We start from the raw sequence: 26957 nt of genomic DNA on the forward strand, positions 1-26957 counted from the left end.
TATTTCCAGTAATTATTTCCCCAGTATACATCCTAAGAAAATACTATTTCAATTAATAATTTTCTTTATCACAACGTAAATAACTATTTTCGATACATATACTTATCTTTCTGACGTCAAATAAATCTTGAAATATTATTTCATACATGCAAGAGTGTTTCATTAACTATTTCCAATACTTTTTAAAATATTTTTACTCAAGTCTGTTGACAATTTTAGTCAGTAAACAATACACATGTTTGTCACACTCATTTCTTCTTACAAAATTGTGAATTGACTTCATTTGTTAATTAATTTGCAGTTGTTGGTAGAACTGTTATTATTTCATTCACAGAACTACGAAAAAATACACGAACAATGGACTGGTAAAAAGACATTTCACGATATTTGCAGAAACAATGAATGTTTCGAAAAAATGCTGTTTGTTGTATAAGTATCAACGGAAGGGTGTTTAATCCAATAATACATTGTTTAATGTTAATATAAATACGCATTGAAAAGGGAACAATAATTGTAACTTCGACGCTAAACGAACCAAAGAGAATACACACACACACAAAACAGTTATGTAATTGTATATAAGCATCGTATTTTTATCCTTTGTAAATTATACGTCAATGAAAGCCAGTATGAAACTAATTGTAACGCTCCAGAAAGCTAATTGCATTCTTTATTACATTATTTCGCAAAGAATTTATGTAGAATGTATTATCAGCAATAAATAAAATCTATGTATGCAATGCCAGTAATTTGACGAAAGGTTTAGGTATGTATCTAATTGGCCGATGGCGAAGTTTGGAGAAACTGTATTGGGTCTATTCGTGGAATGCGAACAGAATTGTCTTCGAGGTCGACTTTTCATTTCCCTGAATCAATTGCCGTGCCACTTAACTGGTGGCGATCGAGTTCAATCTCGGCAGAAACACATAATGGACTGGTGTTGTAATTACATTTCGCCTCGTCATCTTAGACAATGGCTGTTCCAACTTTCGATCTGCAACTTGATGCTCCAAGTTTCGAGAAGACTTTTTAATCACTTCAAGATCACTTCATTAGCCTCTGATCTTCCATGCGACCTTGCCACCTGAAATTATCTAGCCAGACTTTCCGCTTGATCCTCGTCGGGATGTCGCTATTCTAAGAAGAAAGACTATGGATCTGCATGAATGAGAAAACAAAAAAACGGCGGAACGTGCGAACAACGAAAGGTTTCTGTCAATTAAATTTAGTACGAAACTAGAATGTTTATTCGACAAATCTTGTCCTGCGCATATACAGGGTGGTCCAGCTAAATATCTCCCCCAACAGTGTCGTTTCTCATATGAAATTTGACTGGTATCAAAAGACGATTCTAAAAGTAGATTTCTACAAGGTCATTATCTTCGAAGTTTTCAAAGTCATCAATGATAATTTGCATACAGGTGTATATATTTTTATCGCATCCTGTAGCATTTCATACTAATGCATCTGTCTTTGAATCATGGGATACCATGACAGACAATAATTTCACGTTTCGTTTTCATGTATGGGGTAAAAGGTCATTTCAGGGACAAGTTATTATACATGTCTGAACGTATCTTAGCGTCAGCTACACGATGCAATACAAAAAATATGCACCTGTATGCGAATTAACATGAACGACCTTGAAAACGCCAAAACAATGATTTTGAAAAAAGAAACTTTGCTTTGCATTGTTTTCGTCTCTTAATACTAGCAAAATCGTGTACAGGAGAATTTGTTGTAACATTATACTATTGGAGGGGACATTTCAGACCACCCTGTACATTCAATGTTAACCACTTGCGCTGGCAAAAAATTCACCGACGCGTGTACCAGAACGGTCCAGTGTAACTTGCTGGGAGGCGTCACAGAAATCGGAAAAAGATTTATATTTTCTAAACTAATTTATTTTCCATTTTAGAATATGGGTTAAATATTGACAATTGTGCGCTATGCTGTGCAACGATAATTTGTGCTCTGGCAAACAATCCCACCCGTCGTGCCATGCACGTCGTTTGTTTCTGTGACAATTGCATGACGACGTACTACTGTGATCAAAAAGTAAGGTGAAATTGTCATTTAAAACTCCCGGACATTAGGAAGGCGGGCAGTTGTTTTTTTCCTAGGTTGGTAGGACTGTCTATAACAATTGCCAAGCGTCTGTTTGTTAAAAGGTTTAATTATCTCCGAGTTACACGTGTTTTAGTAAACGACCAAAAGTGAATTTTTCGATTTTTACAATGGGTGATTTTGTTGAGCAAAGAACTTGCATCAAATTTTGTTTGCGGAACGAATATTCTTGTGCGGACACGTTGAAAATGTTGCGGAAGGCCTTTGGTGATCAAACTATGGCACAAAAAAACGTTTATAAGTGGTGCAACGAGTTCAAAGCGGGCCGAGAACGCGTTGAAGACGAACCGCGCTCTGGACGACCATCAACGTCTACCGACGAGGGCCACGTCCAAAAAAATCGAAGATTTGGTGCTTGAAAATCGTCGACTGACAATGAGAGACCTCGCTGATAGTGTTGGAATATCATTTGGCTCAGTCCAAACCATTTTGAAGGATGATTTGTGTCTCAAACGCGTCAAGTCTCGATTGGTGCCATGTCATACTGCATTGGTTCTTCGCGACTTTTTTGCCAAAAACTCGACTCATATCGTTCCGCAACCACCGTATTCGCCTGATTTGGCTCCGTGCGACTTCTGGTTATTCAGCAAACTCAAAAAGCCGATGCGGGGACGCCGTTTTGACACGATTGAGGAGATAAAAACCGAATCGAAGAAGGTCTTGAAGGCTATACCGGAAAAAGACTATTCCGACTGTTTCGAGGACTGGAAAAAGCGTCGGGAACAGTGCGTTTTATCGGACGGGGATTACTTTGAAGGGGATGAAATTGATTTGGAAGAATAAACAAAGAATTTACATTTTATAAACAAATTCACCTTACTTTTTGATCACAGTAGTACATACCACGTTGTTGGCGATTCTGTGACAAAAGCATTACGACGTGCGTGGCACGTCTTTCCAGCGCAAGTGGTTAAGTACTGAACCATCCATTATCCACGATACACCGACCACGTTTTCACAGAACAAACTATGTCCGAGTTCCACTGTACGTCAGAGTTTCTCCCGACCAGGGACAATATCGACAAGTTTTCATTCATCTTGTTACTCTGGCGTAAATTAGATGCGCGGTAAGCATCGATCACGATGATGTATCGACGAACGAACGAACGAACGAACCAATTGTTTTAACGGAGCGACGGGATGCAGTAAAGCTGGTCACCTGGAAACGAACACGGTGCGTAGTTTAAACAATGATTTCCTTGGAAAAAAAGAACAAACCGCTCGACAGCTGCAGGAAAGAAAGATCTTTACAATGGAAGAACTGAAAATTGTTTCTGATACTCGTGAATTGTGGTGAAGCATGAAAGTCGCTGCATGTTACAACTTGTTGCTTTGATCAATTTTCCTTCGTTCCCGCTCATCTCCTTTTTATCAAGAGAGCTAAATTTATAGTTGATCGAAGAAGCAATCCGACATACGCACAATGGGAATTATGTAAACTTTTCTATAGAGTAACGATCAGACTGCAGATTTTTATGTAAAATCAACATTTTTCTGCGACTGTTGTCGAACGCGAGAACATTTTTAATTAGGAACATCTTTCTTCTTTAACAATTTTATCGGAACGCGAAATACACTGGTGCTCTTTCATTCTTATAATCTTCTCATTTGTTCAAACCGCGCATTTTGTCATAAATACGTAAAATCAGCAATCTAATATCAATTACGCTATTACTAATATCATTATCTATTACTGTTACTAATACTAATGCCAGGCGTTAAATAGTATTACTAAGGCTAGTAATAATACCTAGTGTTATCTACTCATAGCAAATATGTGAACAATAATTATTAGTAAAAAATTACCACGTGAACATTTTTGGTACACTTTTATATCGACTGTTTCACAATAAAGGCATCGTATTATAGCGATAGCTAAGAAAGTATGCGGGTGTCCCTTCGATCCCATGGGTAACAGGGAGATAGAACAACTGCTCGAACGTAATCTTAAGTAATGTAATTTTTAGACTGCGGATCTTTATGCGTTTATAACAAAATTAAGTAGTTGAAATGGAGAACAGTAACACTATTAGAAGAATTGAACGATTTGATTATATAATTATGACTCATTAAAATTATTTGAAACAGAAATAAATGTCTGTGCATTTCCTGGTTATTGAAATCGATGCACAACATTTTTATTTCGCATAAAGATCCTCAGTCTAGTAATTATAAAGAGGAGATTCTGAACATTTCGATATTTCCATTACTGTTGTTATTATTATTATTATTATCGTTATTATAATTATGATAGTGGATTCTCAGAGGATTTTCTGTCTGGTTCGTGATCATCGTGAACAATTTAATGTCACAAGAACGAGCTAAAAGCATCCTAAATGTTTTAACCCATTACCGGTCGCAATTCAAAAATACAAAAAAAAAATTAAATTGTGGTTATTAGTTTCAACCTGAAGTTTGCAATGATTTAAAACAAAATAGTGGGAATTCTTAATACTTTCATGGAGCACACGTGATATGTTTCCACTATTTCAATGCCTGAATTTTATTTAGAAGTTGCAGTTTTTGAAAACAAAAAATTTGAGAAAGTGTCCCAAAAATGGGACATTGATGGATAATGGATTAAGAAACGCCAGAATACATACAGAAATATAACTATAACCTAAAGAGTCGCTAATGATCATGAAGTTGCTAAGGAAAAAAAATACAACAAAAATTCTGATTTCTCGCTAGCAATATTTAAGAATTCAAGTAAACGTATGCAGACAATAGAAGAAATTATTACAATCGAAAATCTAATCATTTCAACTGTGGTGATGATGCGGTATGACAATAGATTAATATTGTTGCAAGCGAACGAAGCGAGACTTGCGACCTGATATAAATCCGGTATACGATTTTGCAATATTCGAGGCAGCAACAACTATTGTTACAGTTATTGTACTTCTTCAGAGTGCTTCATCTACGATTTCTCAATGGGGTAAGATATAGAGGGAGGGAAAAGGCGTGGCATAATAACTCGTGAAAGAGAAGTGAGTCATTGATGAGTCAGCAGCCAATGAAACGATCGAACAATGCTGTCCCCACCGCCCTTTATAATTACACTAACAAACTGGAATATTTACAGGTAGAGCAACCTATGCGTTGTGAAGACTCCGCAATGAAAATAGTAAACTATTTTGCTAACAAACTCGTAGCAAGTGCAGGGGGAAATCGTGTGAGGGGAAACGTGAAACTAGCATCACGTCCTTCAGACCGGAGTTGGGCAAAATTTGATTCGGATGACGGATAAGAGATAAAGACGAACGAATGAAACTTTATTCGACAGTACCGAATAAATATGCAGTCGAATAAAAATTTATATAGAACGTTACTCGAATAAGATTTTGCTCGAATAAGAAGAAATCATTCGAATAGGATTTTATTCGAATAAGAATTTATATTCGTACGGGAATTCATAAAGAAAATCATCGATTTAAATAAAGATGATAGGATATAAAGTGTTTTTTCATAGTTTATTTTTCTTCCATATTCTTCTTTTTTCAAATGTTGTACCGGAAGGTTTGTTACTTTTTTAGATATCTTTCTACGGGTGCGGTGAAAGACAATTTTATAATTTTATAAATAATGAAATTGAACTGACCCTGAATGTTATCGTACAAATACATTCTTACCGAATTACGCCAAAAGAAAAACTATCACCAATTATTCGCACTATTATTCGAATAATTCTACAATCTCCATCCGAATAAAGAATTATTCAAATAAATAAACAGAATAATTTACGACGAATATCTCTCTCGAATAATCATTATTTGGATAATATATATTATCTATCTATCTATCTATCTATCTCTCTCTCTCTCTCTCTCTCTCTCTCTCTCTCTCTCTCTATATATATATATATATATATATATATATATATATATATATATATATATATATATTTATATATTAATATTATATATTATATATATTATATTAATATATTACATATATATTATATAATATTGTATTAATATATTATATATATATTATAGTATATATAAAATATTCGACTAAAAAGAATTCATTCGGATAATTACTTTAGATAATGCCTAACTCTGTTTTAAACATTTTTTCAAACACGTTGCACACCTGCAACGCGATACGGTTTACTTTGGGATCAACGACAATCGCTTCACCGATTGTGTTATCCTCGACACGAGTTCATCGACAGCATGCATTTACGATTATGAAATCATCGACACTCGATCCGTGTTACGTCTGATTTTACCCTCACCCAATCACCTAATTTCCTTACTTGATCTAACCCATACCTAATCCATACCTAACACAGGACGAGTGTCGATAATACTCGTCGATGATTTTATAATCGATAAACGCACGCTGTGAAACGATTGTCGATGATTTCAACGGGTCCTCAACGGAACGACTTATCGATACGTAGATACGCGAATCGGTAGCGTTTATCAACAAAGTTCCATTGAGCTGATGTGCCGTGGGTTACGAATATCTACCGAGCGTCAATGTCACGAATATGTACCGGTGGGCATCGCGAGACAAAGCGAGACGGAATTCCCAGGCGGTAGACGAGTCCCATTAAAATAATTGTAGTTCCCGTGTCGTTAACTAACGGCTATGACTGATGACTACACTTGATTTATTATCACGTGGGCGATGATGTCGTTTACCGGTGTAGAAGCGCTGTGACGCGCCGAGGAGTGACCACACTCGTGTCGCGTGCCATTAACCCCGAGGAAATTTGGGAATTGTCTCAGTTGGAGACTGAATCTAATTTATAACTCTGCTATTTTCGAATGATTAAGGATTAAAAAGCTATCCGATATACGCTGACCGACACAAGTTAAGAAACAGACACAGATGAATGTCCTTGAGTGTAGAAAATCTTTTATCAACAGTAATTAAATCTTTTAAAACAGTAATTTTATTTTCTTCTAATTTCTTAATTTCTCTTCAATTTAATCTTTCTTCTTTAATTCTTTTTAATCATTTTCTAATTTTTCATTTTTATTTTATTTTTCTATCTTTGATTTCTTTTATTTGTTTTCTATTCTTTTTAAATTTTTATTATTGTTTTTATTTGTCAGGTACGCTACACATAAAAAAATATTGCAATATAAATGTAATTCCATTTACTTACTTACTTACTGTTTATGTTATTATATTGGTCTCGTTAATCTCTTACACTAAGATTTCTTTCATAGCTATGTCGATTAACACTTCCTTACCCTTAATAATTTCTTTGGTATAATGAGACAATTTTTGTTTATAGCGTGCCCACATTTGCTTTTATATGTTTGACGACAGGAGAATGAAATTTTAGTTCGGCTTTGAAGAATATATTTAGTAGATTATGTATGAAATCTTTATCGTGAGTGACTTGTTGTTATAGTGCAAAGAGACAAAATTAACGCAAATAACATGCAAACTATAGTTTGTACTACAGTCAGAGATCTACAATAAAAGTGTCCATAATAAAAGAGTCATGGTGCATAACTTGCAATCATAGCCTGTCCAGCAATACAGATGCCATGCAAATTGAATAAAGTAGTTCATAAACTTGAAAAAGGGAAGGGAGCGATGTTACTATAACTTGTCATATAAGTTTATGAATTTGAAATAAAGGAGGTCGTTTCTTTTGCTGTTGGCTCGTTAAGTTCGTCTTCAGGTCACTATTAAATAAAACAAGGAATTCTTTCCAATTAATATTTAGGGCCCGATAAAAATAAAATAAAAATCTGATGCATCGATTACAAAAAACGAGAACTGCGTAGACGTTTATTTCTCTTTTGAATAATTTTAACACTAAACCTAAATAATAATCTTATATATATATTATTTAGGTTTAGTGTTAAAATTATTCAAAAGAGAAATAAATAATATAAATTTTTATAATATTTATATTATTATAATATTATTTTATATTATTTATAATAATATAAATATATATATATATATATATAAATAAAATAATATAAAATTTATATTATTTATTTCTCTTTTGAATTATAGTTATTTAGTGCTAAATATATAATTTAGCACTAAATAACTATAATTTTAGCACTAAAAGTAACTAACGTGTATTGGTATCGAAAAGGCAATATTAAGATAGACCTTTCACTATTTTTATTATAATATATGTATGTTTGGATTAAGAAACTTGTTCAATGATTTTTTGTAGGAAAGAAAAAAGGTCTTTATAATTTCAGCAACTTTAAAACAGAAAATTTGAAGCCGGCCATTTTAATCAGCTCGGTAGGTTTAATGTTAATAAGTCATGAATAATATAATGAAATTGTTAAATTATTCTGTTAGTATCACTGTTTTTGTTTTATCTATTCACTTTTGTCATAAATAAAGAACATTCAGAAGGGTTTCGCTTAGTAGATTGCGATTTTTGTGTATTTATAGCAAAAATGAGTAGATATAATGTAAAACAGTGAAAGGATTAAGAGAAACCAAGAATGTGTATTAATTTGAATGATCTATTATCTCTTATGTTTTGCAATTGATGCAGGCAATTTTCATTTTGCCTATGGGTCCGCAATCTAACTCGATCGTTTGTATCGGAGGATCGTTTGGGATTTCTTGAATATCGGATTCTAAATTACAGCGTTTGGTTCAGCTTTCATTGGTTAAATCGATGTTCCATAAATTCATAACGATCGAATCTGATTTTGCAATTATCATTCCATTAAACATCATCCCATTAACATCATTCCAGCAAAGCTATTACTGAACAATATAAAAAAACAATATTTGTGATTAAATTATAGTATAGCCTCGATTATTCAAATCTCTAATATTTAAACCTGTTATTATCCAAACACGTTTCATACGTAATTAGCTCGGTCTAAAACAGTTCATATGCAATATCATTTATTATATGTAAAAATCACCGAGATTTTAAATGTAGCACCTTATTTCGATGGATGTTCTATTATCCAAACGTTCAAGTCGTTACAATTAATTAAGATAACCGAGGACCTATTGTACTTTGGTTTTATCAACGTGTTCAACAGTTTAATTGAATTCAAATTCAGAATAAGTAGACTGTTCTTAACCCTTTACAGACGAATGTCGACACAATGGCGATATCAAGATTGTATACCTTATTCTAAAAGTTGGAAACATATTATAATTTGATTATGTACGTAACAAAAAATCAAGATCTATCGTTCATTGTTCTTACTATTTAAGCCCTTGATAGATAAACTGCTTCTCTGAGGAAAACGTCCTATATTCATTTAGAGGATCCTCGTCTGCAAAGGGTTAATTATATTTAAGGAATCCGTAAAATAAGGATTCGAACGGCTAATTGACTAATCATAGAGTCAGTAGTGACGTTTTTGAGAATTTCGTGTAGCACCAGCTAACGGTGCAGAAGACACGGATAACTACTGTATGACGCGTCGTAGCTTGAGTGACTAATTGCAAGGGTCATGAAGGGTTGGCGTTTGCTTTGTAGATAGTGATCTTGGTGTGGCAAACATATCGTTAATGGAGCAAATAGTTAGTCATCCGTCATAATTTTTAAAGCGTGTAATACGTTCCATTGTCGCTGGCAAAATGGGATTTTAGGACAAATACAAAGCATGGGGGAGCAGAGTTGGGTAAAAAATAAACTGACTAATGATTAACGATTGTAACTCGTTAGTTAGTATAACGAATTTATAATAATCATTTTCGCGTGCGACTCGCCACCGTGCTTGTACCGATAAATCCCAAGAGAGAGAGAGAGAGAGAGAGAGAGAGAGAGAGAGAGAGAGAGAGAGAGAGAGCGAGAGCGAGAGAGAGCGAGAGAGAGCGAGAGAGAGCGAGAGAGAGAGAGAGAGCGAGAGAGAGAGAGAGAGAGAGAAGGAGAGAGAGTTTGAATTAACACACACACACAATTAGAGATGCGATTAGGTTAAATATGTACTTAAAAAATCGAGCTAATAACTATAATTCGTTCCACAGATTTCGAATGCTACTTAGAAGCAATAATGTCTCGATGATGTATTGGACTCTGGAATGAGTAGTTCCAGATTTCGAAAAGATGCTTAGAGGTATAGTCTTCACGCGATAAGAAGGCACCTTCGTGTTTACATTCCCCCTCTGACTAGCTGCCCCACTGCCGCAGCCATCAGTCGCTATTGACCGAAAGCGGTGACGAAGATGGACAGTGAGAGGGGGAATCTAAACACAAAGGTGCTTTCTTGTAGCGTTAGGACTATTCAGGGAGTCCAAATTTATGGTATTTCCGGGAAATGGGGGGTTCCTGAGGTTATTCGAGGTAACTTTTTCCTTAGCGAAAGTGCAATCTGCGGCTTCGTTTACAAGTTATTAGCGAAGAACATTGACCAATGAGAGGTGAGCTCGGCTGGCGCTATGCGGCCGAGCCGATCAGTAGAACTGGTCTTCGACTGCTCGTTGGCTCGGTCATCTAGAGCCAAGTGAGCCCGCCTCTCATTGGTCAGTGTTTTTCGTTAATAACTCGTAAACGAAACTGTGGATTGCATTTTAGCTAAGGAAAAAGTTACTTCAAATGATCTCAGAAACCTCTCATTTCCCGGAAATACCACAATTTTGGGACACTTTATATATACTTCGATATTATGGAGATTTGGACCTTTTATAAGTAGTACTCGAATCTTGAAAATCAGAATTCTATAACAGATTTAAGTAACGTATTCAATATAATAATGGAATTTTATTCATCGAGTTAAAAAAATATTTAGAAATAATATCTTATTTACGATACTTGGCTTTAAACTTTTTTTTCTGAATAATATGCACTGCTTTTGAGGACATTCTTTCTGAGGGTACAAAAGTGGCCATTATGCATAGGTATGCACGCGAAATTCTTGATAAAATGGGGTGCTTAGGTGAACTGTTACGCCAAAATATTAAAACCGCTTCTTTGCGGTTTAAATATTGCGATTATAAATAATTGTCCATTTCTAGCACATTAGAAGTTGAGCTAAGAATGCTATTATTTATAATTATAATTTCAAAGGGTGAGCAAATTAATGACTTATTATCTTACCGATTTACAGGCATGTCTGTTTGTGAACCACTATATACTGTGGCGGACCAGACATAAAAAGACACGTCCTTCAAAAGCGGGGTGTGCATATGCCTTTTTCGGGTTTTCCCGATGCAAGGCGTACACACCGCAATAAAACAATAAAAACGTTGGGACACAGCTTCGGACCATAGGTCCCGGATCACCCCGGTCGGAAAATCTTCGGGAAAGGCCTTCGCCCTTCCCAAGGACTTTCCCTTACCAATTTCAATACGTTCTCCCCAATAATTACGAGGACCTCTCGACCGGGAGACGTCAGTTAGCAAGTTTTCCTCCGACTCTCAACGTGTTCATATTTCTGTCTCACCCGTCACTCGTTTACCTTTACCTTCTACACACTGTACCTCATCGCATTTTGTTACAAGTTATATTAACCCTAGAAAGATAACCATATGACAACGTACGTAAAAGATAACCATTCGCTTCAGAGGCGCATGCTTTTCTAAGGCGTCAATTTTATACTAACAATGGATATTTATTTAAGTTAATCTAGTCATTTTAAAGGTTTGGCATTATTGTAAAAATAAAATGCATTTATATTATATTTTTTTATATTTTAAGTAATTTTAAACTTAAATCACTAGACCTCTATGAAAAATTAACAAAAATCAACAGTCTTCGCAGGCGCCTCTGCGACGTAGGTTATCTTTCTCGGGTTAAAGTTCTCGTTATATAAAAACCAAAAAAACTCTCTCGGATTATTTTATATAAACCGTCGCAGTAACCCCTGCGACAAAATACCAATGAATTATCATTAATATTGTAGTTGATGACTGTGTATCAATCAATGTATCCTTTGCCCGTAGAATAGATTCAGCTTTAGAAAAGACCAATGTTTCGAATGTACTGCAAAATATACTACAAGACACGCACATACATGTACAGTCACATGTCATACGTGTAGAACTTAATTATACGTTGCAACATAATCACGCAGCATAATTACTTTTAAAAGTAACAAAAAGAGTGAACAGCAGGATCAGAGTATTTCCAGCATAATATTCGCGAAAGTTTCGATCTCATTCGATTAAGATTCGAGTACACTTAAAAATATTATTTTTTTCGTCAAACTACGTACAAAGTGTTCGAAGTTCGAGGGCATATACCTGCAATATACTGAATCCCATCTGAACCCACAACACCAGCATTATCAATCAGTATTCACTTTCATCGAGGGATTACCCACCGAAGGAAAATGTTTCCGGTGTTTCAGTTTTCCTGTTGCCCTTTTAGAATATCGATATTCAGCCTAAGCTCGGCGTTCATAAGCTACTCGTACATGCTCGCGGGACGAGCCACAAGTTTGTAGACACATAGTATGTCACGTTATAGTCCAGGCATGGACATAGACCTGCCTGTGGGTCATCGACCTGGCTCTGTCGAAATCGAGATCGAGAGCAACGAAAGCATACCCACTAGGCGCAATCTACTACACAGCAAGACTACGAGATAGATAGTTTTCAGCAGCTGTCGATGTCGAACTCGCTAGATTCGGGGAAACCCAATCCTCTTTATGACAACCGATGTTATTTGCACTGACGCGTTGCCCTCGGGAGCAATTTGGGCCGCTTGTTGCTCGCGCTACCTATGGATCCTAATCGTCGATCGTTACAGAAAGTTTTCACAACGTTCACTGATATCCATAGTGAACCTTCGACTACTCGGTTAGGACACTATCGTAGCGGCACGGTGCTGAATGAATATACAGGGTGTCCCAGGTTTTAATGTTCAAACTTTGTCAGTATATTCTGTGGCACAAAGTAAGAAAACAATGTTATGTAAACATAGGTCACATAGAGCTTTATTAAGATGTTATAACAAAAATTCAGAATAGGAATAGTAATCGACTAAAAAGAAAATAAAAAATAAAAAAAAATCTTCGATCGATGTCAATCATGTATTGTCAACAACGGTTATTAATACAATTCGAAATGTATTAATAAACACAGCTTACATAAACACACGGCATGTGCTGATCTATTCAAGCCAATGCTCGCAGTAACAGCAAGTTGATTACTATTACTATTATGAATTTTTGTTATAATTTCTTAATAAAGCTCTATATGATCGACGTTTACGTAACATTTCTTTCTTACTTTGTGCCATAGAATACAATAACAAAGTTTGAACATTAAAACCTAGGACACCCTGTATAACACGCCGTATATTTCTACTACCCTTGGCAAAAAGCATTTGAACACCTTTTAAAATGAAACAAGTACACATTTTGAAACTGGACTAAATGGCTTGGATTTTTAATTAAATGTTAAAGAGACTAGTTTACTGTACAATGACTAAAATGCTTTTTTTCTTCTTAAATTTTACCATCGCTTGGTATGTCAACAAAATATTCTTATTTAAAATCGCAGTTTTTTACGAACTCTAACCAAATACAAGCAATTTTTACATCGTTCAATGGCAGTAGCTTGACTATGCGAATATATATGCATATCTATGCATATCTATAAGAAATGAGAGTTTATCTTTTTTTGTCATTCCAAGTGATAGGAAAATTAGCAAAAGAAGGGTATATTAGTTATCGTACCCGTAAAGTAATTCCTTTAACATTAAAAAAGAATTCAAGTGGCCTAGATTTAAACAAATTATTACGTTTTAAAAGATGTTCAAATACTTTTTGTCAGAGGCTGTATCATGTGTTTGAAAGAAGGAGACACGTATTTTATATATTCTCTATATGAGATATCATATCCAGATTGTGTGTGAAAATGCAATGTCGAAATCACAGGAAAAATAAACAGATTTTGAGTGGACAAAAAAAGTAAGACGGTAATACGAAATTTGCATTTCTTTTACAAAAATGTTCCAACATTGTTTAACATTATTCAACATTATTCCAATATTAATTGAATAAATTGTTGCGAAGATTTCAAATACATGGTATACAGGAATATGCAAAACGCCTTATATTTTTGTCCAGCACTGTACATGGTCCGCCGGGGAAATCGATCGAGAAACCGATAGGAGAACGATGGTATAATTGAATAACGGTGAACATAATTCTTCTTAAATGCCAGTGTACGGTCCCGTATAAATTCTGGATTAATTGATAATTTGAGATGGAGCTGGTAACCGTCACCGATCTCGCCGGATAATGGCGGAACGAAGGAGTCTACGAGCTCACGATCTTCGAATAAAGTGCAGCGGCGGCCGATGAATCATCGGCCGTAGATCACTAACGCGCCACTAAACACGCTCGATCGTCCCAATAACTTGAAAACGAGGCGTTGCACCGCGCGTCGGCGTTGCACGTGCACGACTTCTGTACGGAAGGACCTCGTGAAAAATGGCTGCGGCGCACTGCGTGACGGATTGCCATTCTAGCTGGACTCAATTCGAAACGAGCCATCTTTTTTTAGTGATTTTGTTAACATTATAGATGGACCGTGGGAACTTCTTATACGTGCATATATCGTAATTATAATTATGAGGATGGGCCGAAACCTGATTTTTAGATCCGCGAAACTCGAATCCGAAACTTCGCGAGATCTCGAAACTGTCGACGCTTGGAATACTTATACTTTGCCTCTTTTCTTTTGTCTAAAGGGTATATCCAGCGTAAGCGTATCAATTACTGCGCTCATTAAAGGGACATCCAGAGTTTTCTCGACGAATTAAATAATTTCGTTTACTTGTATCGCACTTCTTAAAACATTTCAATTACATGTCGACGTGTTTTATATAAATACGATTTATTTTTATAAATTAAATATGTAAACAATACGAAACATTTATCAAAATATACGTAACGGTTTTTCTGCGATTTATTGTGCCCTTAAAAAGATTAATTAATATGTGTCGGTTACCGAATCTTTACTAGTTACTGTGCGTCAATTTCTGTACACTGATCTAATTACTGTGCTTCGATTACTGTGATCAGTTTTAGATAAATACTGCAACTTCTTGATTCGGTTCCTGTCCTGGATACATTTTTATGAGCGAATCTAACTATACTGTTTTCATTTTATATTATTATTTTATTATTACTATTGTTATCATCACAGTTATTATTTGCTTGGTTATAATGGTTGTATCAAATAGGAACAATGACCGTGTTTCTATTACAGATCTTCAAATATGATAAACTAAAATTTCAATCTATTATTTATCTTAATTTATCTATTTATTTGATCTTGATCAAAAGGGTTGCAGAATTGATACTAGCATCGATATCCTTGATTACTAATTATTTTAGCATTATAGAATATACTTACTTTGTAGACAACTTTAAAAGCCATTTAAATTGTCTTTGTTACGAGAGATTTGTCACGAAAAGGAGCGTTGCTTATAAGAGAGCCTTACCTGAAACAGAAAAGAAGTAATTGTTAATATAAAATGGTCGAAGTTGACTTTGTTTTCAATTAAATATTTTAACACGTAGGTATTATTGAAACGATTAATGTTTAAGAAACCAAGGAATGAAAGAGAAATACGTATCTTTCAATTCTAATACATTTATTATAGTTTCTTGATTATCTGTCATTCGCTAATAATTTCTCAATTCTTATTCAGCATTACATTCTCAATATATTATTATTAGTAACTACTACTGCAATAAATATCAGTGAAAGGAGGATGAATAGGACCTGTAATTATTAGAAAATGCTCTTTATTATAAGAAGAAGTGGATATTAGTTAGGATAATAGTGAATCTATTTAGTTATTGTTAATAGACAGATTGTAAATTTATATGGGGAAATACAAAAGATAGTTGTGAGTGAAAAACTGACAGAAAATACAAAGTAGAGTGATCAAGGCACCTCGAAGGAGATAACTTGATCGTTTGCTCAACTTTTACACACAATGCTCATAGTAACTAAAATATGTATTCTATATCGTTAATTAATTTCGTCGTGTTCCAGGTACAGAAACCTTCAAAAAGCAATACAAATTGAACAGATATTGATTTGACATTTCAACAAAATGTTATTAAATCGATCCGGACTATGATGTGGTACGTCACACAATTACGAAGTAAAAAAAGAATTATTTTACTTTAGCTAAAAAAAAATATACGTATATTTTTCATATTCATAGATTCTTGTTATACATATACTATGATATACTAGGATGCTTTGCAGTAGTATCTTTATTAGTGGTCGACATGTTTTCCTTTCAACTTATCTGAAGTTATAAATTCTAATGAGATTATCTTTTAGACACACATTATTGTCTCACCTACTATCAGCGCAGAAAGCGATGTTCTCAGCGAACATGGTAATTATTAAAATGCAAATGTACAATTTTGGTGATAAAATTGTCCGAGCTCTTGACATTAAAAAAGAAATCTATACGACCTATCGATTTGAATTGTAGGTCAAACGATAACAAAACTTTTCTTTAACCCGTTGCATTATAATTATAACGATGAGCTAGAATCGCGACGAAGATTTCATACACAATCAACTAAAAGATGGATGTTATTCATTTCTTCTAAGTCAAAAGTTTCATTCCTCTGTTATCGAAACAAAGATATAAAAGAAACAAAAATGGTCTTGTTCTCTGTTAGAGAAATTATACGTAACTATAAAATAAAAAAATCATAGCGCAAGGGCTGATATACATAAAAATTCAAAACTGCTTGCTAGAATACTTATTAGTAATAAATAACTTCTAAAATATTACCTATTAATCTGAACATAAAATTTGAGGAAAATGTTTTTAAAGGGTTAAACTAGTAGATTCCGACAGACATCAATATTTTTCAATAAAAAACGAAATTTTCTTGGAAATCGAATTCGCGAATTCACAACGATAGGCCCGCGCACCATTGACGCTTGTAATTTTGCCAATCTTCACGGAATACCTCGAGCCGGTAATTATGTCAATTACGGGACGACCTTAGGTTAATAAATACTAATGCTGTCCCCGTCCGGTAGAAACGTTTCTATGGCCGTGTGCCGCCATAGTCCTCGCTAACGAGTGATAATTTCTCTCAAGGCGATGATGCGAAAAATTTGCGCTTCCTATAAGAAGCCGAAGGCAATCATGGTCGCCCGTTGTTCGGCGCACGTGATGCACGCGATACTTCCGTCGTCGGCGAACGAAAACGAGCACGTCCTTTTGTTATTATTTCTTTTTTTTCTGCAACAGAGCGCACAATCGAAATTGCGGCTCGCGAGAAGTTAATTTGTGGCTCGCGTTATTGTTCGTGGCAACGATACGGCCGCCTCGGCACGAAATTAACACATTGCGAACGAAGAACGTTTAAAGCGTTTAGTGGGCTTTCAATCTGCGATGTCAGGTGCTTTGGACGGTACCGCGAAAATTATTACATTGTTGCAAACCTTGAAAGGGATTACGTAACAGACTGTGTACTCTTTAATTTTTGTTTGTTCTTGCAAATACGTTCGTACACTCTGCGTGAAATCGATTAGAATGTCTCTGGTCTACGATTGCACTAGACCGCAGATGGAATCTATTGCATTCATATTACATGCACGTGTTTAAATTATATAATTATAATTCAAATTTATATGAAAAATGTACTAGAAATCCGATGTATAATAAAATTCGCTACAAATAAATTTTTATGGAAATATAAAATTAATTTTATACTATTAATTTGAAATCCATTCAAATCTATTGAAAATACTAAAATTTGAAATTTTCTTTGAAAATTTAATCAAGAACTCGTTATAATCTTAACGAACATCAATGGCATTGCTATCTTATTTTTTCCGTATGCAATTTTCTAGTCGGTGAATCAAGTTTGTTGCACACTCTGGTTCATAAAAAATGATCTATGAAAATACCGATTTGCATAAAGATCCGCAGTCGTCTAATGATAAATGTCAAATGACGTGCAATTCTAAAGTAATAATATTCAATAACATTTTATTCTTATTTCTTGATCCTTTTCTATTATCTTAAGCTAGAACTTGGACGTGGCTTACATAAAACAGTTGCAACAATTTTTTATGTTATTGCATTTTACATCCTTCGTTATCCACAAATTAACTTTCCCGTTAATTAACCATTTCTACTTTCGTTATTATTAATTTCTACCGACGTTAATGAAATATGTAAGAATTTAAATAAATTGTCTAAACGATGAAATAATCTAATTTTCTGTGTAGTAGAAAGAATATCTCGAAATAAGTGAGGACAATTTATCCGGTGAACGTACAATTCTAAAGTAATAATATTCAATAACATTTTATTCTTATTTCTTGATCCTTTTTTATTATCTTAAGCTAGAACTTGGGCGTGGCTTACATAAAACAGTTGCAACAATTTTTTGTGTTATTGCATTTTACATCCTTCGTTATCCACAAATTAACTTTCCCGTTAATTAATCTCATTTCTATTTTCGTTATTATTAATTTCTACCGACGTTAACCCCTTAACGCGCAGAAACGTATTAACACGGGCGTGCAAAACCGGCCAAAATGTGCAGACCCGTATATATACGGTCGGCGTCGCAACTTATGTCCCTAAAATGTTCAGATTCGAATATATGAAAAACAGTACGATGGGTACAAAATTCGATCTGCAATGCGATTCAATATTCACTATAATTATTTATCCACTATTTTTATTGAATTTTTAGTAATTTTTGCATTTTTTAAAAATATTTATTGAAATTAAGGTCCAAATATGTATTTTCTTAGATAAAAAAAATTGATTTTTTTTGGTCGGTTTTTTTTTTAAATTGTGCATTAAGGGGTTAATGAAATATGTAAGAATTTAAATAAATTGTCTAAACGATGAAATAATCTAATTTTCTGTGTAGTAGAAAGAACATCTCGAAATAAGTGAGGACAATTTATCCGGCGAACGTGGTTTTTGCTGTTTCGCTGAATGGAATGCACGATATGCCGCCATACTAAAATATTCCGGAGACGGGGGAACGGCGCCATTATCCGAATTGAAAACATCGCAGCCAGCAGATAGGGCAATAGGCAACCTGAAGAGCCGGTAGTTTCACTTTCTGGCTTATTTCCAGCGTCCCGGAGACCCAAATCTGTGTTATGTGACGATCGATAGTTGTTTTCCTTTTTTTTTCTGTCCCGACTCCGGGACTTCTGTCAACGGTGTGTACCTTGATCGTGGATTTATACGCAGCCATAACGCTGCTTTCCCATTCAACAGCCTACGCTGCTGGCCGGCGGGCGCGTGATCAGAATGTCAAGCAGCGATATTTATCGGAAGAGAGCTTTCTTCGTCGGCATCTTTTTTTAGCGGATCACTGAAATGTTCTGGTCGTAGCATCATTGATTGACGCAGCTTCTAGAATGAATTTCTCACGTTCCCGGCGTATAAGGAATTTATTTATCAAGCAATCAGAGCGCCCCCCTCCCCCCTCTAAATCACTGACGGAATTGCGGTACCAAGAATGATGTAAATCTTCTCAATTTCATAGAAGACGCGCGAACACCTCTATAATTCCTTTCGAATAACACCTGCCAACAGACACGCCGCTAATGACCCAGATGTCAACGCGACTTTAATCTCTAAATAAAAATAAAGGAAATTGATTTAAGCGCGACCTTTTTTCTACGTATTTTAATCCTTTGCACTCGAATGGCGATTCTGTGGCCGTACCGTAATTTCATAAAATTTTTATATCACTGTTTGTAATTATTAAATTATTATTAAATTATTAAATTACTCAAAATTCAAGCGTGCCATGACATACACGTTCAATTTATTAACAGGCGAGAAGAGAATAAAAAACAAAAACGAACAGAAATCTTATAGGTCGGAAGAAATGTCTAGGGTTCTTTATTCAATTGGTATTAATTGTGTGTATTTGTTTTATCCTAGGAAGCAATTAAAAAGTGAAATAGATTTGTAATAGCGTCTTAACGCGTTATCTACCATCAGTTTTTCTAATACTGTATTTAAAATCGATCTTCAGTGGTTGGGAATTTTTGAAAAATATTATTCGAAAGCGACAACAATTTTATCCATGATCCAACAAATTCTTTTGATTCCAAAAGTGTTTATTTTGATTAATTTATTATATTATAATTTAATATATTTTATAATTTATTGCATTAATTAGTTTGTTAATTTTTGTTCATTTACGATAGAACTCAATCATCGAAAAGCCTATTAACACTAAAACCGAGCAGCAAAATTGACTGAACCGCAACGGCTCATAAAAATGAGGAGGTCCAATTTATTTAGATTTTGTACAATTTTTATTATAACAATTTCTCTAATAATATAATTTACTCGATCATTTCCTAGGAAAGTATTTTTATAGCTGTTTGAATTGTAAGATGATATGCCGGCCGTTTAAACGTGATTAAGTTCAGTGTTCATAGATTATCGGTAAATAAAATATTAAAAAATAGAATTTTAGTTTCACTAGATCAGATCGCAAGTTTTTTCCCGGCCCGTATAATGCGAAGAATGCGGAAAAACCATAATGACTGTGCGTAAGTGGCAATGACTAATTCCAGTAAAGTGATTCTGCGATGCTGTTTCCGATAAACACTTCGTACTTCTGGTATTACCTTGCTGTAATTATTTTCAAATGTGTAGTATTGCCATGCACGTACGTTCTTTCAGCAGTTCGTTTGATAACGGATCAAGAACAGGCAGAAATTACTATTTGTTCAAACTAATTCCACGACTCATCGAGTGTAATGAACACGTTGCGCCGCTTCTGCGACCTCGATCGCTATTTGTATGCAAATGTGATTGTTTTTAAGCTTCTGGCCCACTTCAACGATACATTCGATTTCATCGAAATCCAGGTTTAACTTCGCTTTTAGAGTATTAAGAGTATTGCTCCTTCCGTGATGGCGGCCGCGAGAAATACTTCATCGAATTGATACATTCTTCTATCGCCGTTCGATGTTTTAATGTTGTATTCGTTATTCGTAATTACTAGACTGCGAACTGTTATGCAAAACAGAAATTGTCTGCATCGATTGCGAAAAATAGAAACCAAGTAGCAAATTCGTTCTATCTTTAATGTTAATAGATTAAAAATAATACATTGACACTATTAATTGTAGTTACCCAATTTTTCCATAGATACATCAAATCCGCAGTATATTAATTACTTTCTAATAAGTATCAATTGCTGTGTTTGCTCGTTGCTCCAGTATCAGTCGTTATAGTGACACAAAGTTAATTACTTTCAGAGGTCGAAATATTTTATTAATCCTTTGTCGTTCCATTTCCTTTACGGTAACAATAATAAGAACTTTTTCGACTGTAGTAATTTCTTAGAGCATAATAAAGATGTATATTTATTGTGTACATTTATACCCGAACGTTTAAATAACGTTAACGAGGGAACGGAATTTTATTCTTATACTTCAAAGGACTTAATAACAGTCATACTTAGCAGGTTATTATACCAGAAATCTCCATCACAAGTCAGATTCATCAAAGTAGGCCAACAGGTTAAGGATCGCAGGGAAATAAATAATTAATAAAGTTCTTGAAACAATTTTGTTAAAATGTATTTAAGAATGTGAATGTATATTTCATAATCGTACTAAACAAGGTAATTGTGTAAATGGAACGTTACTAAACAATTGTTAGCGACAACGCTTGTCTGTGCTACGAATAAAACAAACGACACTTATCTGTAATTGCAAGGCATTTTTATGAGCTTTCGCATTTATTATCTATTTATCACTATTATCTTATGAGTAATTGTATTCAATACATTGATTCTAAATATACTGAATTACGATGATTACGTAAGAATTCATTTCAAATGTCTCATAAGTCATATTTATGACTTCTTCTGTTTATTACCTGTTTACTACAATGATCTTTATAGTGATTGCAACAAGACAATTATGAACAGTAAATGCTTATATTAAAATATCTGGAAAGGTCTTTTTTCTTTTGCCACTTTTATGAATTTTGGTATTATAACTTATTTACTAAGATCTTAGTAATTGTAGGAAAAAATGATGAGAAGTAAATACCTTTGAAAGTTTTTCTTTCTCCTTGGACATTTTTATAAATTTTGATACATCATGTATTTAATACCATTATTTTGTTAGTAATTGTAAACGAAGAATTATGACAAGTGAATTGTACATTTAAGATATGATCTGTGAAGTTTCTTGTTCTTGTACCATTTTTATGAATTCTGATATCTATTACTTATCTGTTACCATTATTTCCTTTAATAATTGTAATAAAATCAATTATGGTATAAACAATTATATGTATATTTAAAATTGTACATTTTTATGAATTCTGACATCTATTACCTATTTATTACCATTATTTTCTTAGTCATTGTAAACAAACAATTATGAGAAGTAAATTGCACACTTAAAATACGTATTTATAGAGTACTTCGTTCTTTTATTATTTTCATGAATTCTAGTATTTATGATCTATTTACTATGATCGATATTTCAAGAATTATAAAAAGAGTATAAACTTTTAGTTTTATCTACATTTTATTTTGAGTTTCATTTACAATATCTATATAGTTATTTTTTGTGTGTCTATTAACAAAAATACCTACGAAGCGCTCTAATCTTTCAGCATTACCTGTGAATTCTGCTATCTGTTATCTTTGTAGCAATTGCGGCAAAAGAACTATGAGGACTAATGGCAGATTTGAAATATTTAGCGAGTTGTTTCCTCGGTTGGCAAATCATCGAGAACAGAGTAACCGCGGCAATGGGTTTTAGTCATGGAAATAATCGCGGGGGTGACAGTCGGTGCCTCGGGGCTCCGGAATTTAGGGTGACAGCGAGCAGCGCGATAGCGTCTCGCGACCACCGAGGTGCTCGGGTGCAAGCGTACTCGACCCAGAAGTGTCGCTAATAAGCTGTGCGTGGTGGTAAAAACGTGGGGATCAATTAGGGTTAACAGTTGTAATTTCGCGGCATTCCGGGATCCTATCTGCCGCGCGACGTAGGAAAATGCGACGCTTCAGAAACGGGACTCGAAAGCCATAGAAATACATACCGATTTCTACGGCCGACGCTGCGCATGTTTAATTACATAACTGGATTGACCGTTGTACGCAGCCACCGTGCGCCGTTCATTCAAAATTGAAAAAGTTCGAGCCACTGGATCGCGAAAAGCTCCGAATTTTTGTCTATCGACCTTTTTGGCGTACCGGGGAATTCTCGGAAAAGCGATGTTTCGAGCATTGGAAGATCTAGCACGCTATTCGAGAAAATTGTAAATGTTTTTGTATTCAATGAAGTACATTTTCAATTATTTTGAGAACATAATTTCTATTTTGGAATTTCTGTGAACGTGGAACAGCAAAGAGCAATAGGCTTCGCAACGTTAGTATATAAACGTTCCATATTATAAATAGCCATAGTAATATAATATAAATAGTAGCAAAGTACATATCTGGTAAAAAAAGAATGTTACTTCATCCGCGACTGAGAATGATTCAAAGACTTCAATGTATAGGATCGTCTAAAATCTAAAGCGCGAGATTCAGACGCCTTGGTGCTTCAATGATTCCCTGTATCCAATTACACAGTTACAATTGAAGCTTGTTTTTCTCGAAACTCCAGGCTCATAACACGTACAGTGACTCGCATTAATATTCGGACACCTTTTAAAACAGCATAAAAATGTTACATTTAAAACACAGCATAAAAATGTTACATTTAAAACAGGATAAAAATGTTACACTTAAAACAAGCTATACAAATTTATTATTAAACTGCAATTCGTTGGAATGAAAAAAAGGGAACTAGCGGTTTTCAACATTTTTTATCAGTGCTTGTATCAGCAATTTAAACGATGCATTTTTACAGAGCGTGTTGTTTAAATTCTCAGGTTAATGTAGGATTAGGGTAGATAGCAATTTCACGTATTATTTAACGAAACGTATGAACGTTTCATAAGGATAAACTGCAAATGTATGCAGGTTGTATGATATCAGTTACTTTTTCAACGTTCTTACACCACCTGTGAATCTTAATAAAATTAAGAAATTATGATGGATTCGGATAAAAATTAATTGAAAAAGATTAAATTTTAAATAATTCTGTCAGCCACATGTGACGCGCCAGTCAAAGCGTTAATAGTATAATTATGATACATTTTATTAACAGTGTAATTGTGATATGCTTTATAAATAAGCATATATATTATTATATTATTAATAATATAATTATGATACATCTTTAAAAATCGATTCAGCGCGGTTTTTTAAAAGATGTATCATAATTATATTATTAATAATATAATAATTATTATATTAATTATTTACTTAGATTTTGAGAATTAATATTTATTAGAATTAGAATTTATGGTAAATCTATATTAGAATCTCCGAATTTTATTAACACTTTAAAAATCGATTCAGCGCGGTTTTTTAAAAGTGTTAATAAAATTCGGAGATTCTAATATAGATTACCGTAAATATTAATTCTCAAAATCTAAGTAAATAATTTCTGTTGATCGCGTTTAATCGCCCATTAAATTGCGACAACTCGTCCTCGTTGGGAATTAAAATTGTCGCGAGAAGAGTGATCGTTTTCGCGCGTGGTTTCGATGAAGTCGCCTGGAGTGCCGGCTCGATAACAGGGGGACGTAAATTGTCGCCGAAGTATGTACATATCTGTTACGTGAAAAAAGCCTGGCAATTATCGCGCGTTTAGCATTGCCGTTCGGTCGATTGCTCTGCGACGAGAGCTCGAGAACTGCTGACAGGGGCTTTCGGCTATCGCATGCAAATCGGATAGACGGTCGCAACGGCAGGAGCCGATATTAAATTTCATACATCCTGATTGCGAGCCAAATTCTGCGGAAGCTCTCGACCGGCAGGATGCCTGAAGAATTTGATACGCGGCGTCCGCACGAAATGCCGGAAGAACTTCTCGGCGCGTCGGAGACGCCGCGAAACTTTCTCGAGCCGTCTCGCACATGGTGTACCGCCGCGTCGCCTCGGACAGAACAAAAAGTATACTCTCTCTCTGACTTTGAGGAACGTCATAGGATGCGGAACGGAAACGTGTTTTTTGGAAACCTGCGAGGCAGGAGCGATTTTTAGTCGAGACGCTCATTTGCTAAATCGATTAAATCTTCGAAACGAAAAGTGGAGGGAAGTGGTGAAATAGTATTACTCTTTAAAACTTCTTTCGAAACATAAAGAATATAAGAATATTCCTTCGAAACACAAATGAATATTAAATAATATAGAATTACCGGTATTAATAGATTTAATAACAGTAGCATAATAATAAATAGTCTAATAGATATGTATAATAATAAATTGTGTAATAGATGTGTATAATAATAAATTGTCCAACAGACATGTATAATAATAAATTGTGTAATAAACATGTATAATAATATATGTATAGTATAATAGACATACATTATACAATTGTCTAACAGATATATATAATAGTAAATTGTCTAATAGTCATGTATAATAATAGTAGTGTATAATAAATTGTCTAGCAGACATGAATAATAATAAATTTTCTAACAGACATGTATAATAATAAATAGTCTAATAGACACGTGTAATAGTAACATATCTAATAGACATGCATAGTAATAAATTGACTAATAGACATGTATAATAATAAATTGTCCATTAGACATGTCTAGTGGACACGAATAATAATAAATTGTCTACTAGACATATCTAATGGACCCGTGTAATAATAAATAGTCTAATATATACGTATAATAACAAATTGTCTAATAGCCATGCATAATAAATAATTGTCTAACGAACATGTATAATGAAGTGCTTTGGTCCATCAAGAACTGAGTTAGGGAACGTCAGCCGGACAATGAAAAATATTATGATCCGGCTGCGTATTTCATGCATTTATGACAAAAATAAGTAGATAAAACGCAAAACAGATACAAAACATGAAAAGAATTTGGAAAGACTGTCGTAAAATTTCAAGCACATTAAAACAATTAAGAGAAGGAATTAGTCTTCGTTCGCAACTCTTGTCGTTCGCAATTGATGCAAAACATTGTTATTCTGCACGAAGATCCGCGGTCTCCTTATTACTGACTTGTTAACAGTTCAGTTGCTCCATCAAACTTAAGGCGAAACCATGCCAATTCGAAGTGCTCTGCACAGAGAGAACGGGACAGTCTCCTATTGCTAGTGTCCTATTTCCTTCCACGAAGTTTTGTAACGAAGCGTTGCTCCCAGGGCAAACCAACAGTGTTCCCAGGATAGAGAGCGATCGTTGCTCATGCTTGATCTAATCAGCGAACTCATAAAGCCTCATAAATAGTGAACACGATAAATTCAGTTTCTTTTGATATTAAATACTCTTTCTGCCGTGGAAACAATTGAGTGTTACACCTTAATATAATATCTTAGTATTACAATCGAATACCATTTTTTAATCAAAATTCTCGGAATTTAAATACACGGATTCGAATTGTCAAGGTGTGTTTAAGTGAAGTTTAAAAGATTTTCAAGACTTGCTTAAAAAGACTTAATTCTAGGAATTATTCCCGACCACGTGTCGAAAAGCAACACGAATTAACTACGTTATGAATTATGAACTTTTTAACACGTTTAGTATTACTGTTATACCCGTCGTTGTACTAACATAAACTCATTGGAAAAAGTATTGCACAATTACAAGTTCATTGTAATCAACTATGTACTTCTAACAAGTATATCTCGCATAAGAAGCATTACGATATCATTTACATAACAAAAACAACGTTTAAAAATATGTATAAATATGAATAATTTAAAGAAAGTATAATAAGAAGATATGCAACGTTTCGGACTAATTGATTTAATAACTTCTTAAAATAAAGCAACGAAGTATTTGTTTACCAAGAACAGACAATTCCCTCT

At 34.3% G+C, this 26957-nt stretch overlaps 1 protein-coding gene across 3 annotated transcripts in view; it reads right to left on the reverse strand.

Annotated features, from left to right (window-relative positions):
* Positions 1-26957, reverse strand: part of UBL3 (ubiquitin like 3) — a 274931-nt gene that overhangs the window by 117299 nt on the left and 130675 nt on the right. The window contains exon 1 of one of the 3 annotated variants that reach the window (XM_033470973.2): positions 15412-15484. The exons of the other annotated variants lie outside the window; for them this stretch is intronic. Within the exon in view, the coding sequence (XP_033326864.1) occupies positions 15412-15435 (24 nt within the window). The 5' untranslated portion in view covers positions 15436-15484. Of the gene's footprint in view, positions 1-15411; positions 15485-26957 lie in introns of those variants that run through there. 3 annotated transcript variants of the gene reach the window in all.

This window comes from Megalopta genalis, chromosome 9 (assembly GCF_051020955.1).
Source record: "Megalopta genalis isolate 19385.01 chromosome 9, iyMegGena1_principal, whole genome shotgun sequence".
Classification (NCBI taxonomy): Eukaryota; Metazoa; Arthropoda; class Insecta; order Hymenoptera; family Halictidae; genus Megalopta; species Megalopta genalis.